We start from the raw sequence: 18,297 nt of genomic DNA on the forward strand, positions 1-18,297 counted from the left end.
ACTGCAGGCATGTGCGAAAGCTTTGGAAACTGTGCCCAGAAGAACCTGGGGGTTGGCCATGGTACCTCCTTTGGTCTAACCAAGTGGCACATCTCAGCAGGTAAAATGTGTTCCTGGCAAAGTAGTTGAATGTTGCTTTTATTTTCAAACAGCAGCAGCCTTTCTGATTTTTTGTTGAAACCATAGCTGCTGATGATTTTAACTCAGGTGAAATGCTGTTTGAAAAGAGCAATACAAGCAGAAGCCTTGAGTAAAAGCAAGAGACGGTCAGCACTGAAAATTCACTGGTGCCCAGCAGCCATCCCTCAGCATGTGCCAGCAGCAGCTGTGGCCATAGAGAGCAGTCCTGGGGTACCAGGTGCAGTCCAGGGCATCTGGTACCTCGGGACAGGTCTGGAAGGTGCAGATGCAAAGCCAGCTGTGCCACACATTGTCCAGTGTAGAACCAGCGGTGCCGCCCAACATGTGGTGCCAAGCCAGCTGTGCTGCCCAGCGTCCAGTGCAGAACCAGCTGTGCCTTCTGGTGTCTGGTGCACAGCCAGCTGTGCTGCCCAGTGTTCAGTGCACAGCCAGCTGTGCTGTCCAATGTCCAGGTCAGAGCCAGCTGTGCTGCTCAGTGCCCAGAGCAGAACCAGCTGTGCTGCCCAGCCCAGATCCAGCTCTGCCACTCGGCGCAGAGCCATCAGTGCCACCTGCCAGCACCTGCACACCCAGAGCACCTCCACTGTGGCGTCGCTGTGGGCCAGAGGGTGATGGGCACACCCATGGGATCACACCCAGGAGATCACAACCCAGCCTCTTGCCTTGTCACTGGAGTTCTGTTCTGTCCCCATTAGTCACCATGAGAGCACTGCCTCCCACAGGGCCACATGGAACCATCCCAGTGCTGGCATTTGTGCGATGTCAGTCACGCAAGGAGTCCCCACACAGGCTGCCGTATGACTCAAATTTCATTTAAAAATTGGTTATTTGAATTAAAAAGTGGTCTTTTGGATATTTCATTACTTCTGGACATTCTTACCAGTGCAAATATTGTCTACGACAAAGCAGCTCCCATTCTCCGCTTGTTTGTTCCCTGCTTAGGTCTCTGAGATGTTCCAATCTGAGTGCTCCTGTTGATACCAGTGACAATGGTGGCACCTGCAGTGACGACACCTGGGTTTTCCACAGCACTCCTATTTTGTGTGGTCACAGGTTAGGGTGCTATGGGTAAAACATCCTATTTGTGGCAGAATTGTTTGTGGATTTTGTTATGGCACTGTCAGATTGCAAAGGGAAGGGAGGTTTTGCAGGGCTTTGTCAAAGCAAGCAGCCTTGGAAGTCAAAAGTATAATCTTCATTATAATGAAACTGAAATAATGAAGGCTGGAGGCAGGTGAGTAATTCAAAGAGCGTGTTGTCAGAGACAATTGCAAAAAAGAAAATCAGTGTTTCTACAGCTCCTGAGATACGTTCTTTTCAGGCAACCAGTGAATTTATCATTCTTTATATATCTAAAAGCGGGAGGCTAGGTGTGCATTCCTCTCTCAGATTAAATAGTTGGCCCACTTGTTTTCCAGATTTTGAATGTTGCTGGTGAGTGATGTAATCTGTTTGCTTTAAATAATGTGTTTACTTGCCTGCATTTGCGTTGAGTAGGTGGCTTTTTATGTTACACCTAATTTTCATTTTTTGAAACCATTTGAAGATCTGCTGGATAACAAATTGCAGATTATCTTTCCCCTGTGCTTCCCTCTGCACCTCTGTTAAAAAAATAATGTTATCACATCTTTCCTAGTGCATCATGGATTTTGTTGATCTTATACAAACACAGATGTAAATGAAAGCAAGTGTAGAAATAATGCATCTCAAATGTACTTTCTTCACATTTTTTTGAAAATTAATATCTGATTTTCTGACTTGTGTAGTACATGCAAAGTACATGTTTGATTTCAGTCGTACTGAGTCATCTGAATCACTAAGCTATGGCAAAAGGAGATGCAAACTTGAGCATCCTAGGATTTCTTTATTGCTCATATGTCAAGCATCTGAAATAAAATTGTTTGAGGCTGTACTCAGCAGAGTACAACCTCAGAATTCATAACATTTTGGGAGTTTCCTGCCTCTGGTCTTGCCCTCAATTAAGGACGTAAGTGTATGGGAAGAAATCTGTAGCTCTAGTTTTTAAATGGCAGTCAAGATTTGGATTATTTTTCCTAAACCACATGGTCTTGGCATTGAGGCCAGCTGTTGTAGCAGCTCACAGCTGACAGAACTAGGTGTGTGCAGTGGCTTTACTGCATGCTTATCTCCATGCCAGCACATTCCTGTGAGCCACAGACTGAAATGCTGCTCCTCACCAAGATGGGTAGGGCTGGCCCAGCCCCACCACAGGCAGGGCTTCCAGCAGATATGGCTTCCTTCGGGCTCAGGTGAAGAGATCCTGGGCTGGATCTGGCACCCAGCTACCAAAACTGGTGCAGTCTCTGGCAGCACAGTGTTTGGTGAGCGCACAGCAGTGCCGTCGTCCCAGGTTGGGGTCATCCCGTTGTGGAGACTTGCTGAGCAGGACAGGACTTGTCTTTGCACAGCGTGGGGGAACATCAGTGGGGCCACCACTGTGGCACACCCTCTGCACCCTGGTCCCACTCTTGCCACAGGCAGGGACCGGCTGTCAGCAGGAGGGTGGCCATGGGGTGTTCTCAGCCTCCTCCTCCTGCTCCTCCTTCACAGCCTCGTCAGGCTTTTCTGATGTTTAGTGTGAAATTGTGCCAGCTCCCTTCAGGGGTGTCTCTCCTAATGTTAACCGTAATGTTCCACCTTCCTAGTTCATCAAGACTTTAGGAACAGGACTGACCCTTGTGAGCTGTGATGGCTCCTGTGCCCTGGCTGCAGGCTTGGAACATTAATCTTGTGTTCCATTGCTTTTCTTGTCTCACTCCTCCCTGCCCACAGCCCAGTGAAAGATGGTGTGAGTTAGAGAGAGTGTCTGCATTATTTGTTTAAAGAACTGACAAGCTACCACCCTGCTCAGGAAATCTGGTTGATTGCACATTTTAAATGAGGCCTTGGTGATTTTTTTCAGTGATAGGATGGGTTGTTTTTTTTCCCAGTGTTGCTAGGTAGAAGCAGGATCCACTTTGCAACTAGCTCTTCAGTCATGGATTCAGATATTCCTTCCTCTTGTCCAGATGAAGGTAAAAAACCTGAATCAAAGATTTTCAGGTATTTGTGATATAGAAACTATATTTAGTCTGTTGCAAAGTAGAACTGTGATTCTGCAGCAGCATAGGGGACTTTCACCTGAGGTACACAGGCAAATCTGTTCAGATGACTGAGTCTTTATCAGAAAGGAATAACTTAAATCACAACTTTTGATGTGCATCAGCCTTCTTGGACTAACACAAATATTTCACATTCACTTCAGCTCAGTCACATGAAGTAAATAACTGCATATTTTAAAGAATACTGCTATTTAAAAATCAACATTGACACAAAAAAGAAGAAGCTTTAATCAAGCAAAATGTATAAATTAAATGAAAAAAATATAAATATGAAGTGCATAATGTTTTCCTACTAGAACAGCAAAAAGTTGAGGTTCGCAGTATTTGAATTTAGGTAGGAAGAGCTAGCATATAATATGCCTTCCATTTATACTGATGTCAGGAAGAAGTGATATTAAATGTCCTAAGTGCTGTTTTAAAACTAATTATATGCAGGTTAACTATTCAGTACTGCTGTTGTCCAATTCATTTTCAGTAAAGGCTTGTTAAATTCTCAGAATTCAAATGGTTAAAATCAAGTGTAGGCTTGTGAGCTCTCCTAGTGCCTGTGTTCCGTTCTGCGTCTCGGGCATGTCACAGGCTATGAAAACTTGAGCAGCACCCACTGTGGTGCTGATCACATCCCTCCTGGCCTCCTGCCTGGCAGCAGCTGGGCAAGAGTTGCAGCTGCTCCAAGGTGTATGAAAAGCTCATATTGCTAGAGAACCTAAAATTTAGTAGATATGGAAGAAAGTTTTGTTCATTACAACAGCATACTTAAAATAAGAGTTGCTTTTTGGTAGCAGTGAGAGGGATTTTCCTGTTGCTGTGGTATCTGTGTAAGGAAAAAAAAAGGGGGGGAAATGCTTAACAAACAGAAAAGAAACCAAAACCACAGAGACAAATGATCAAAGTATAAATAACCATGTCTTTAGCATTGTAGGAGGTGCTTTTGACCCCATCATTGAAGTGCCAATTGTGGTTATACGGCACGCACAAAATAGAAAGTAAAAAATAATGAAAGAAAGATCAAGTATACATTATTTTTAAAAACTGTTTTGTTTTATTTATTAATGGTAAAAAAAGCATTTTCTTCCCATGCTGCAGTGGAATACCCCCCTGGCTCTTGGGGTTGTCGGCAGCCCACTGTTGAAACTGCTGTGCCGGTATACACGGGAAAGAGAGATGAAACTGGGGTCTCAGATTGATTTTATCTCCTTGCAGCATTAAGAAATTTTTAAACAAGCAAAAAATGAATTCTGACACCAAGAATTATTATTTGCTGCTTGTAGAGAGAACATTTCCATTTCCCCATTTTTCTTTGGAAAGAAAATGAAGAAAAGAGAGTGACATCTTTTCTGCTGTGGTCCTTGTTGCAAAGACAGAACTGTTGTAGCCAGTGAGATTTAAGAGTTCTTTGGCAAGGCCACTTCTTTTTTTATCAGCTCAAAATAGTGCCTCCAAGTACAGAACGGCATGTTTCTGCAAAACTGTTTTCTATTGCGAGCAGAAGACTGATGTTGAGAAGATGTCCATCCCAGTTGTTTTCTGTTCCTAAAAGGATGTCTTTTTCATGTAAAACAAAGTAACACCAAAAAATTAGCACTGCAATGGAAAAGGACATCGTATACTTTCTCATTCTTTGCAGCATTACAATCTCCACCCCACAGAGCCCAACATAAGACCAGTCTCAAACTTGTGACCTTCAGGCACTGGATGCTAGTGCTGTTTGTTTGCTGCTTTTATGTTCCAAATATCTACAGTCCTTCATGGCAGTTTGAGAGCAGAGCCTCGTCTGTGCTAGGACCCACCAGTTTTCTGTGTTAGTGACTCTTGGAAGACCAACTGCACCATCTTGATATGTGCTTTACAAGCCATGACCAAGGTGTTGAGAAGATCTTTCAAATGCTTCCTGCTACAGAAGTGTTTCAGGGATGGACTAAAGGATCTGCCTGTGGTGGTAATATCATAAAAGCGCAGGAAGACCAAATGAGACCAGAGTGCTTACGCCAGAGCTCTCTTCTCACGGAGCATCTGTGCTGTTGCACATCCTCAGATGCATCAGCATCTTGTTTCCAATCACTATCAGGAATGCCGTGTGACTGCATCACTGCTCTCTTTTCTTGGAAAGCTCAAGTTTGAAGAAGACTTAATGTGTAGGGGCACCCAGGATGCGTGGCAGATGGGGAGATTTCTTCAAAGAGATTATGGCAAATCTGTGATGTGGTGTTAATTTCTGTTACCCAAATTGGAGAAGTATTCCATGCAGTATGAGTATTTTTGAGGAACCTCCTGCTTATGATTTCTACTGCTATAATCATCAGGAGGACCAAAATGGAAAATTAGGAATTTCACCCACTCTAATGTCTCCATATCGGCATCAGCTCAAACTGCAGTTCTGCTCTCAGAGTAATGCAATTTCCCATATCCTGACTCTAACCAGGCTTTTTGGGAGTCCTTTTATCTAGAGCTCATTTGAGTTCTCCCAGGAAAAGATGAAAGTGCTGAGAACTGCCACCTTCAGAGCTGTTTTGGGTCTTGTCTCCTCCCAGGCACCCTGTGGTAGTCCTCCTCGTGTTCCGAGAGCTTGGTCTGAGTGTGAGGATGGGAAGGAATCACCAGAGCTGGGATGATTTAGTTTGCCTTTGCCCAGTGGGCCATTTATCAGCATGAAGGAAAGTTGAACCAAAATTCTGGCCCATACCCAAAGACTGGCATTCAGCCTGCATTGAAATGTGATTTATTTTTTCCTGGGTTAAAGATTTTGGGAATTTCAGAGAAAAAGTTAAGATCCCCAATTAAGCTTGACGAATTTCAGATATTCATCTACATCAATATTATTCCAACTCAGGGATTATTTTTCTATTTTATTGTTTATGGCAGCATCAAGAGAGCTGTGCTGTTTCTCCAGGATGCAGCTACTGGTGAATGGTTTTAGGTTTGTGATTCAACTGAAGCATTGAATTTCCAAGAAGCAATTAATTTCCAGGAAGCTTTAAATCTGGATTTCATTGCAGGAAGACATGTCACATTGTTGGCACATACCTTACACGGCTTCTTTTAGCCACAGGGACTTTGGCAGATCAGACACCACAAGAGCAAGGTTCTATGAACTTCGTTGTCTTTTTTATTTCTATTTCTATTTCATCCATTTTGTGTTGGTGAAAAAAGATGCAATACGCTGGCAAAGGAGACACAACTGTTGATCTTCTGTAAATGGTGAGGAGTGAAGCGAGGCTCTTCCTCAGGCTCACGTCTCAGCAGTTAACCAAGCACCACTGTATCCAGCTGTGTAGGATCCGTGCAAATCCCCCAAGCAGCATGGCCGGGCTGGGCTGGCAGGCTCCAGCAGCTGACACTGCCACAGACACCCCTCTCCACGAGCTGATTAAGAGGTGAAGGTTCCCCGTGGCCGCAGAGTCACCACAGCCCTGGCCCCCACCATGACCTGCCTAGGAAAGGGCTGTGCAGCCCTGACAAAATCACAGTCACTTAAACACAGAAATAGCCTTGGTGACACTGAATCAGTCCTTGGCAACCTATTGATCCCATAAGGCATCTCAGGAATATCTCTGCCACTGGAGCTCAGGCTTCACAGACCTCACGGCCCTGCACGCCCAGGCCATGGCCATGCTCCTGAGCTCCGTGTCTGTCTGTCCTTCTGTCCGTTCTGCGGAGGCTTGTTGGGCATAGGTCTGCAGTAACTCAGTGCGTTACCACAGCAAATGCTGCAGACACCTTGTCAGATGAACGACACTAGAAACCGAAAATTATTACTCCTGTTTTGAAATTATAATTGTATCTCAAAATGGGGGGTTTTATGATTCCCTTAGAACAGTCTAAGACCTTTTTTGGCAGTAACAAACCCTGAAATTTCCCTTTATTTTATTACAGTACTTTTGGTTTTATCCCTGTTTTCATTTTCTCACATGTAATTCTGACTTGGTATTTATTATTTTTCTCTTCACCAAGGATTGCTGGAATCTTAAAGGTATTTCAGACAACTCAATCAAATAGCTAAAAAGGGTTTCTCTTCTAAGTAAAGTATTATTCCCTTTTCAGTTATATAGAAAATAGTCAAAAAGTGAAATCTTGATGCACCCGATGAGAACAATAGATTTGTGTTCAACCTTTCCTTCTCTAAATTAGAAATCACAGTATAGACAATGGGATTTCTAAATCATATATTATACCTTATTCTCTGGTGGGAATAAAATGTTCATGTTTGCCTCCTTTTCTCTGTTTAACTTTGACTGCTGTGAACACTAGGAAGAATAACCCTGCAGCTTTTCTTTCTTTTTTTCTTTTTTTTTTTTTTTTAATCTATTCACTTTATACTTTTCAGACAGATTTTTCCCCGGGGTGAAACAAAGGTTAACTGAAATTTCCTCTGTTGTGTACCTGAACGAATCAGCAGTTTGAGAAGGAAATCCCATTGATGGGCAAAGAGAGTGACAGGCTCTATTTAAAGAATTCCCCCGACTGTGTGGTAGACCAACCATGCCATGAATTTAACTGTTCCTGTGGTCCCCATACTTGTACCCACCAAAAAGAGAGAAAAACCTACTTTGTTCTGCAAATGTTGCGCTAAGCTTTGAAAATCATGAGCCGCTGAGTTTTGTGAATTAACACGGCCAGCAGTGGCCAGTGCTGAAGGAAGCAGTGTTACAGCACAGACAGAAAACACAGGAAATTATGCATACTTACATAATGGAAAGGGCACCCTACGTGTTCATGTTTAGCATGTATCCCTGCATTTCAGCAGTTTGGTGGTACACATATTCCACAAAAATATGATTTACCGAATTGTCTTTCGCTTTGTTCACTGCACATTTTTATTCCGACTTGGTACATGAGGCGTTTTACCCACACACAGCTGCTGGAATAAATGGAGCTGAGGGAGACACAGAAGGGCGGCGCAGGTGTGTGGAGGGGGTGCAGGATGGGTCATTGCAGAGTTTGTTTGGGGTAACAGGGCCAAAATGTGGCATCAGGGACCTGACTCCCAGTAGAGCGGCAGGATGCGCTAACACTGCAGTGATTTCTGTATTTATTAATGTCTGCTTTAACACCAAAAATACGTCTCTGCGTGGTTAGGTGCTCTTGGCTCCATCTGTGTTGTGCTCCATGGTCTGTGGTGTCCCTGGAGTGGCCACCCCAGTCCAGCCAGGCGCCCCGTCTGCAGACATGCTGCTGGGGGATTAGAGCACTAGTCCTACCCCAACTGCTAGAGCTTTCCTCTCTGGCAATGATGGTTAAGTCTGTCTCCCTGAGTTATAGCTGCTGAAGTTTCTTTAAAGTAACTTTTACAGCTCCTGGTGGGGGGAGTTTCCCACATTTGCAGGGCTGCTCAGAGGTGTGTGAGTTTCTTTTCCTGTTTGAACTCTGGTTTGCTTTTGGCCAGCTCTGCCTTTGCTTCAGTCAAGTGCTTACATTTTAATTAATTTCAAAGTAGATTGAGTATTGTTTGTTGGATTTTGTGATGCTTTTCAAAAATGGCAGATAAAGGTTGCTAAAAATAAAGCGTTGCAGGGATTTCTCTACTGCCAAAATATGTGCGCATTACTGGCACATACATAATTTTGGGTATGAATGGGAGAGGCAAGAGAGCCTATTTTGCCATGAGAAAATATCTCAAATTGAACTTCTGTCAACAATCCCATTGACTGATTTCCCTGCGGGAGTTATGGATCTCTTTTAAAGCTGTCTTAAAGAGATATTGACAGGTATTCCATTAAACAGCAGGTGTTTTGTTTTTAAGTAAATCATCTCTTTGTTATCAAGGAAAAGTTGAGAAATCCCTAGAAATGTCTAAGAAAAACACACCAGGGTTGATGCTGTTCCCTGCCAAGGGACTGCTCTGGGCAGCTGGGGTGTGCAGAGGGGGCTGCAACCCCATGGCCACTGAGCACCTCCTGTGGGGAGAGGTCCCTGCTGGGATGGACCTGGAGCTCCTGAAGTGGGAGACTGAGCCAGCACAAGCGGGACCAGCTTCTTCTCCATGGTGTCTGGTCAGCAGCAGGCCAAGTGCCCAGTGAGATGGGTGTGGGAGGCCTTCATACACGTGTTTACCCATAAATGTGCACACACTCACAGACAGGGCCGTGCAGACACACACACACATTTATCTGTACGCTCCTGGAATACTCTGCCAGAAGGGAAGGATGTACAATGTGTCCTGATCCACAGGCACCCAAATTCCTGTGCTTTACTCCATTTCTGTTTCGGGACAGTGCTTGACTGCTGTGCCGGTGTACTGTCATTCCTTTTTCTTTTGTGAGAAGGGCTACTTAGGCACAGAAAATGGGAAACTCATTATAGCAAGCTCCATTACCATAAGACTGGAATCGCTTTGGGTCACACAAAATCAGGAATTTTCGGGTATATGCAATACATCACAATGTGAAATTCTTACAGATCTAGTGATTTTTAGGGATTTTAAAGCTTGTAATTTTAAAATGCCCTTCCAGCATTTTAGCACAGAAGCTGTGTCCTGGCATGGTAAATATTGTTCAGAGATATGTCTGAAACAGTCCTTGCCATGGAATCTTACAGTAGAATATAATTAGAGTTTTCTATTCTGTAATATGCTATATTAATTAGCAGTCAAAATCCAATTTTTAAAGCCCAGCTTTGAAATGTATTTGCCCTTCAGGCCATGTATCATTGTGCCACAGCTTGAAGTGTCCTGTTTCAGTGGGCTGATTATAAAATAAAATAAAATATATCTTATCATGTATTTTCCAGTTAGAAGGAAGGGGACACATGACCACTTGTCTTCTTTTGGGAAATTTAGTGTTTTATTTTCAAAGTGCGATGTCCATGCTCTGCAGCTTCTCTGTTGTTGAAGAAGGTGATGACACAAACTCTTGCAGGACCAGCACAGCTTGTGTAAGGATGTGTTTTCTCCCAGCCTTGATGAGTGAAACACGAGTGTGATTTTGGGGCAGGTCACAGCCCATGTCCAGCAGTGCTCTGCCCTGCCTGTCCAGGGCAGCCTGATCAGCTGCTGAGGTCCCTGATAGAGCAGCACAGCAGATAAGGAAATTTTGTGAACCGTTTATTTTTTATTCTGAGTCAGTGTTTTGTTCTGTGGAAGCAGATTGTTCCTCTGGGCAATTTCAGGTTTTGACTGCTGGTCCTCCTTCTCCCTCCTCCCCTCCTCTCCCTGTCTGGGATGAAAGAGGGGAGGTTTGAATGCACATTGAACAGTGGTCCTAAATCTGGCTTCACCCCGAGCGCTGCTCAGAAATTTACATTTTCATGCTGGTGGAAGGATACATGTGAATCTCAATGATCTTTCAAAATTTTCTTTAAATAAAAGCAAAGCTGTTGCTCGCCATTCATCCCATTGTGCAGGGCCAGAGGACAGCCAAAATGTGGTACTTGATAAAGGGAGAACCTTGTGCAGGGCTTCCATTTTCATATAAATGGTGTATATTTTACATCCTCTTCTTCCCTGATCTGCAGTTTGACAATACCATTTTCTCAAAGTATAAATACAAGAACTTTATACAGTAAATTCTCTTGTGTTTTTTTAATATAGAAATATATATCATCATTGCACAGGAATTCATCCTAATCTTAGTATAGAAAACATAGTCTAGAAATTAATATAGTCTTATAAAGGAGATAACATTTAAAAAATGAGGATGAGAAAGATTAAAAGCCCAAATATATCAAAGATGTTCTTGGTTTTATTTAACTCACAGAAAGCTTTAGTAAGTAAGTAACTTAAGTAAGTTCCGTGTATGCCAACTTCTTTGCAGAAAAAGGGGAAAATCTTGATAGTGATTTTCTGAATAAGTCTTTGAACTGCTGAAGAGTAATAATAAAACTAAAGCAAATGCAAAAATAAAGCAATCACATCCCTTCCTTCAGGCAGAAATCCACCTTCTGTGTGCATGCCCACCTTAAAAAAAGCATGAAATGCTCTGTTGTGGTACTGGCAATGGTTTTGGAGGACATCAGGTGCAGATGTTGTGCCAGGCTTTTCAAAGGATGGAGCTCCCAGCAAACAGCGTGTCTCCCTGTCAGCCTCAGATCGTGGTCTGTGGGTGGGAAAGCATCATCCTTGGGCAGCCCACAGGGGGTTGGTGAACCCAGCTGTGGTCCCTTATCCATTCTGTGTTGAGTTTGGGTGCCAGCTGCCCTCCTGCCCCAGAGGCAAAGCCACTGCTGCACCCTTGGGGGAAGCTGCCCCTGCCTGAGGCTGCGTGACGAGGAGAAAAACGAAGGTGGTGAGGGCTGCAGGCTACAGAGAGCATGGCATAAGGGGACCCAAACATGCCGAGGTGCTGTTGCTGCTGCTGCTGAGTGAGCCAAGGGAGCAGCCAGGACAGTGCAGGAGCATCCAGGAACCACCCGGAGGGCACTGGGATTGCCTTGCAGGACACACCAATTCACCCAAACAAGCAAACAAAATCAGAAGGAAGGGGGAGTATCTGTCAATTTGATAAGAGTTTTGTGATTTATTTTGTGATCTAGAGCCAGACAAAACACTGTGGTCAGCGAGAAATATTGTTGCAGATTTTTCTATGTGTCTCTACAGCAGGATTTCACCTTGGTTGCAGAAGCAAAACTCTCTGTTTCAGTCTGAGAATTTATTGTGTGTGGAAACAAAGCCTTATGTAATCTATTGTGAATTAGAATTAACTTTTAGATCACCAAACAGATTTAGTAAAGGGAGGTTTTGTTGTAATATTTCATTCAGCATTAAAGCTCTTATATTTATTTTCTGAGTAGAGCAGTTTTAGCTTCTTGTATTAGGAGTATTTGAATCATTGTATCATGGTTTTCCCCTGTGAAGCTGGGGATTTTGACAGTGAAGAAGAGAAACTTAGTTGGTTTGCCCTCAGGAAGGGCATGCCTAGTGATTAACAGGAGTTAATTTGCTGGTAATTTTGATCTGTGACCATTCTGCTTGTGCATTTCTGTGCAACACGGCACTTGCGGTGCTGACTGCCAAGGCAGAGCTTTGAATTACAAATACCTTTTTCTTTATGAATTAATTTCCTAAACAGGCATTTAACCCATAAATAATGCACTCAAATATGACAGTATTTCTTTGCTTTAAATGATCAGGCCTCAAAATTTTTGATTTTCTCTTGAGTGTACCCACAACTTGCTCCTGCCATGAGGCACTGACATGACACTGTCCCATCCATGCTCCCTGTAATCCTGAACGATGTCGGGGTAACAGTGCAGGTGGGTGCTGGAGTCCTGGCAGTGGCAAGTTGGTGTGTGCCACAACTCAGGTTCATACATCATTCACATCACTTTTTTAACTGGCCAGTTAGTGCATTACAATGTCTCGGTGACAGTCATTGGCATGAGAAAGTGTTGAAAATAAAAATACTTCAGGGTGTTGTTCAGGTGAGAACATGTGGTGTGAGTCCTGACTGTTGAATGAAGAGCAGCAGTAAGCAAGTGTTGTGCTCTAAAGAACCTGAGTGACATACTTTGTATCCCAATACTACATCACATGCTTCAACCAAAATCACAGATCTTTTTAGTAAATGAAGAGGGAGACATAAAATTATAGATGATATAATTTTAATTTGTAGTCATCCAAGTTCTAATGGAAATGAGTAGTATAATCAAAATCGGAGAAATTTTTGCTGTCTGTAAATCGTGATGATGTTGTGATTTGTGTTTGTGACCTGGATGCTTCAGATTCAGACACAGGATCAGGATGGGACAGTTTGCATTTAAAAGTTTGCAAAGATGCAGGATTAATTTGCCCACAGGTTGTCATACCTGCTGTAAAGTACAGGTAAGGTGAGCACCTATGCTGACATGGATCCTCCTGCAGCGGAGAGGAGCTGCTGTGGGAGCACAGCTGTGTGTGCGCAGCCAGAGCGCTGAGCTGTGTTCACATGCAGAATTTTTAACAGCTCTAGCTGCATCCCTATCCCTATAGCTTATTGCCCTTTCATTTCCTTCTTGGTTTGTTTCTTTTCACTCCAGCCAGCCCAAAGGCTGCATGTGAGAAGGTTATGGCGTGACAGTCAATAATTCAGTGTGTCTTCCTGATTTATTGCACATTACCAAACCCTGTTTGGAAAAAGATTTGCTCAGCTTACAGTCTGGGTGTCTGAAGTTATGCTCAGTCGTGTTGGCACACAGCAGTCAGGATGCAGGGCTGCAGATACAGACTTTGTGAATTTGCAAGGAGGAAAAGTATATGCTCTGCAGCAACTTGTTCCGTGTGCTCCCATGCTTGCAGCTGCTGAGCTGGAGCTGGGCATCCCCACAAATGCAGGACAACTCCAATGGCTGGAATCAGGACCTTTGGAGCCCATACCTCTGGAAGAATTAAATCCTCACCTGAATTTAAACCCCAAGGGTCAGGACAAGGGTGTGGTGTCAGAAAAACTCCCAATAGTTGCACATGTGCTGATAGTCAAGTGAGGCAAATTTGGTGCCCAGTGGATCAGTAGCTAGCTTTCCTTTACCAAAGATGGAACTAGTTTCTCTGCTTTAGTACATCAAAATCTGTTAGCAGTTTCAATAACTGCAGTAATCATTATGTTGAACATATTATAGAAAAATATTAATATAAATTAAATATAATTAATTTTAATTTTGTTTTTCAGGAACAATTGATGTGAACTGGTCCATCTCTCATAAAGACTTGGAGGTAAATAAAGACAAACAAATTTTTCTATAATTCTTTATTTTGATGCTTATTAACAAGCAGAATAAAGTAAATGGGATTGAAACCCTCTCTGTGGTGTTTTTGTGGGTTGATTAGTAGTGTCCTCCCACAGGAGTTCTTGAGTTGGGGCTGGCATAAAGGCAGGAAGGGACAGGAATGCCAAGAGCTGGAGTGTTTCCACGGACTGTGCAAGGTGGACATCAGCTCTTTCTTCTTGGTCTCTCTGTTTCAGGGAAGTCTGGGCCCCTTCCCAGGCAGGACTGGGAGGCAGCAGAATGTGGCTCTGGGCTCGACGCAGGGGCAGCATGGGCCACTGCAGCCTGGACTTCTCAGGAAAGGTGCTGGAGCATCCAGGAGGAGTGAGCTTCAACTCCTGTGTCCAGCTCCTTCCCTTTTTCTTGCCAATGTCCACTACAGATGGTACAATCAAGTAAAATTAACAAATTCTTTCCCTGAGGAGAAATGGTATTTTTATACCTCTCCTGTTCACTCATCAAAAAAATCATGTATTTTTTTTTTAAAGTTGCGATGTTTACTAGGCAATGACAATTGTAGATAGGATTTTCAATTCTGACTGCCTACGTGGAAAGTATGTGTGAGGTCACTGGGAGAGAGACAGTTGTTTCCAGCTTCTTTCCCCCCCCCTCCTTTTTCTTTTTTAAGTCTTTCTTTACAATTGCAAATTGCAGATTTCGTCCAGACTTGTAGAGCATTGTACTTGGTCCAAGCAGTTTGCCTGAATGTGTTCAGGGGAATATGTAACTTGCATTTGCAATTGATGTTCATTATATTTGTGTTCTGGAGAAAATTCAGTTTGTCGTGACATAGCACAGCGAGTAAAAGTATCTTGGCTAATTGAGGGAAAGCTTCACAACTGCAGTTTTAAATTGCAAAAAAAAAAATGTCCTGAAGCAGAAGTTCAAATGAGAACTTTTTTTCTAGACAATGCAGGTTTCTCTGTAACAGAATTACCCATTCCAAACCTGGGTGTGTAAATCGTACATGTGAAACATTAGATTTCTGCTGGATCACTGCCAGCAGTGACCTTTATAATTCCCAGTTCCCAAAGCACAGAATCTCAAGTGGTAAATGCATTTCTCTCTCTGTTTCGCCAGGCACAGATCTCCAACTATGCGGGCGCAAGGCACAGCAGCACGCGGTACTACACATCTGACAAAAACATTACTTGTAGGAACTGCCACAGACCAGGACATTTGTCCAAGAACTGTCCCACTCCAAAGGTAAATGCAATGCTTAAATCACTTGAACATTCAGCTGTTTTCCTAATATAACTTTGTGCTTGCTCTAAGAAGCATTGTTTCAGTGGTTTATCCTTTCTTTGAAGCAGTGTTCTGAGTTGCGGGATTGCTTGCACAAGGTCAGTTTATTGTATAAAATTATTCCTCCCTTTGGCAATGTCATTGCTTTTATTGTTTTTATAGAAGAAAAACATGCAAAATTATATAATATAGAATCATATTGAATGGTTTGTGAATGGAAGATACTTAAAGATTGATTTGTTCCACCCCCTGCTATGGGCAGGAACAACTTCCACTAAACTATGTGGCTCTAAACTGAGAAAAAAAAATCAAATGCCAAAAAAGAAACTTTTTTTTTTCATATGGTAAAACAGTAAGTGTAAAATATTTTTCAATTGTACTTTCAACAAGGAGAAAATTGCTCCAGCCTTAGCAAATGAGTGAAAGCAGAAAGTATAATGAGCCATGATGTGAACAATGTTAAAAACCGTGGACAAGACAAAACTGGAGCTAACTTTAAGAAGCTCAGATAGATGCCAAATATTCCAAAAGTTTGTCCTGTGGTTAGGATATTAAAAGTCAGTCAGTACACTTCAAGAAGTGGGAGCCATTGCATGACAGCCTGGATTTATCAACTCCCACAGCAGAATCTGTAAAACTCTCAGTCCTTGAGGCTGTTACCCACGAGGATACTCAGAATGACAACATCCCACGCAACCCCCGAGGGGAAATACACTCACTCACTGGGAAAACTGGCTTTACAGAGATACAGATTTGGCCTCAGAATAGTTGTCTGCATGTTATATTTGTCACTCCAGGTGCTGAACTGTGTGAGTCATGAGGCTGTGCCAGTGAGTCCGGACGGCAGCCGAGTGCCCACCAGCTACCCTTGACACACCCCCGTGTGGGGGCAGCAGGGCTGGAAGGGTCTATTGAAACGTTGTCACTTAACATGACTCTATGTTTGTTTTTTTCCACAGAAAGTTCCCCCGTGCTGTCTGTGTGCAGGAAGAGACCATCTGCAGCACAGCTGCCCGGCACGTTTCTGCCTGAACTGCTGCTTGCCCGGGCACTATTTCAAGGAATGCCTGGAGAGAGCCTATTGGAACAAACACTGCAACCGCTGTGACATGAAGGGCCACTATGCTGATGTGAGTATGGCCCTTGGCACAGAGATCAGGCATGGTGGTTTGGCTCTGCCAAAAACTGAATTTGCAATGGCTACAATCTCTTCTTATTTCTTTGATTTTGCATAGTGCCTATTTGTATAAGCATATAAGATGTTGTTTTTAGTCACTGCTCTACACTATCAGAGTTTTCATGGAGAATGGTTCAAAGAAAACAAACCAAAGCATTTTCTGCACTTGGTCTTTAGTTTGGTTCAGTTTAGCTGTGGTGGACAAAAACGTCCTTTTTCCTGGGGAATGAAACATGTAGGTGGGTTGAAATCAGGAGACGCAGTATCTGCGAGTGTACCAGGAAGAAGTAAAGAGTAACTCTGATGCATCAGGAGTTCCAGATCTATGTTTTTTCTACTATGATCAGATAGTAATCAGTGAAAATACTATTAGAGAGAAGCTTGGTGTTTGCCAAGATGTAAAGTAAAATACAGAAGAAAAATTAAAGGGAGAACAAATGTAGTCGTCTCTTTCTTTCATCACTATGTTATTGTGGTTTTATATGTCCCCAAAATTCAGTCCTATATGTAACAGTCAAGCTTTTAGGATTTTTTTTTCTCTTGAATTGAACACAAAAAAGAATAAAAGGCAAACTGTGGTAATTTTGACATACATTCACACTTCAGTTTCTATCTATAGATATGGCCTATATGTTTGTTTTTCAAATATACCTGTGGGATTCTGTAAACACTGAACTTTTTAAACTCAGAAATATTTGAATCTCTTCCTAAATGTCTCATTCCTGCTTTTATTTCTTCTGTTTGGTCAAAGAGCACATCACTGTGGTACCTGAGATATGCAAAGGACAAACAGCATACTTGGGAGTTGCTATTTCTTAGAATATTTGAATGTGTTCCAGATGTACTTTTGCTTATAGCTAATGTTCCCACAATACCTTTATAGAATGTGAATTGTACTCTTCTTCACCCTCATTCTGGTAGGAAATGAGAAAAAATTGCAATCAGAGATGAAGCATCTTTTCTTTGCCATCTCTTCTCTTTTACGCACTTTATGACACCAGTTCTCATAAACTGATTTTCTTTTCTTTAAAGAATCATGAGTGCTGTATCATACAAACATTTAAATCCTATCTGAGCCGTGCAGGTTATCAGGAACATTACAGCATGTGTTTTTTTCTGCTCGTTTAGGTCCACCTTAAATTAAAAAAGTTTTTCTTTGAAACTTCAGGCAGTTCTTGTGCACTCTTGCATAGGAGGTGAGAGGCTACCTGTGTCATTCACCTGTGTGAATACTGGGGTATCAGAGCAGGAGCTCACCTGCCCAGTCCTCAGAGAGAGAGATGGCATGGCAGGGCAAAGGCAAAGGAGCCAAAACTAGCAGTAAATCTTTCCTGAGATCAGAGCAGAAAGCCTAAGAAGCCAAGAGGTGATCAAGGCACGAAAGGAACTCTTGTACAGGACAAGGTTGCTGCTGATGGTCTAAAGGTATTTTCTTCTACTATGAACATCTGGGATGTTTATAGTAGAAGAAACCAGGGATGTTCCCATGCTGAAACCTTACTTTCAGCAAAAGGAGGAGGAGGAGAGCACCAGACAAGGTATCAAATGGAAGAGAATGTGACAGTTCCTATGAATCTGTGAATGCTAGTCCATTACCAACACTGGGTAACGACTGGTAAAGCTGCAGAGGAGCATGAGGGTGAAATGGCCTAGCCAGTGATGGCAGCAGAACCTCGTGCTTGGTGCATGAGTGGTAACTGAGTTGCTAATGCAAGAACAACATGTAGGGGATGTTCCAGGGAGAGCTGGGGGCCCCACATTGCCAGCTGCACATGTGCACCAAGCCAGGAGGCAGGAACCATGATGGTGGCATGTTGGGGTGGGTGTATAAATATAATATACATGGGGGGATTCAAGGCTGCTTTTGTAAAGGAAATCCCACTTCTCAGGAATTTCTGGAGCTCTTCAAAGGAGCAGGTTGACAAGCATGTGTGTAAA

General features: G+C 42.9%; 1 protein-coding gene across 1 annotated transcript in view; it reads left to right on the plus strand.

Annotated features, from left to right (window-relative positions):
• Positions 1-18,297, plus strand: part of ZCCHC7 (zinc finger CCHC-type containing 7) — an 82,641-nt gene that overhangs the window by 38,502 nt on the left and 25,842 nt on the right. The window contains exons 3-5 of the mRNA XM_066339289.1: positions 13,841-13,884; positions 15,018-15,143; positions 16,142-16,312. Of these exons, the coding sequence (XP_066195386.1) occupies positions 13,841-13,884; positions 15,018-15,143; positions 16,142-16,312 (341 nt within the window). The remainder of the gene's footprint in view (positions 1-13,840; positions 13,885-15,017; positions 15,144-16,141; positions 16,313-18,297) is intronic.

Source organism: Sylvia atricapilla, chromosome Z (assembly GCF_009819655.1).
Source record: "Sylvia atricapilla isolate bSylAtr1 chromosome Z, bSylAtr1.pri, whole genome shotgun sequence".
Taxonomy (NCBI): Eukaryota; Metazoa; Chordata; class Aves; order Passeriformes; family Sylviidae; genus Sylvia; species Sylvia atricapilla.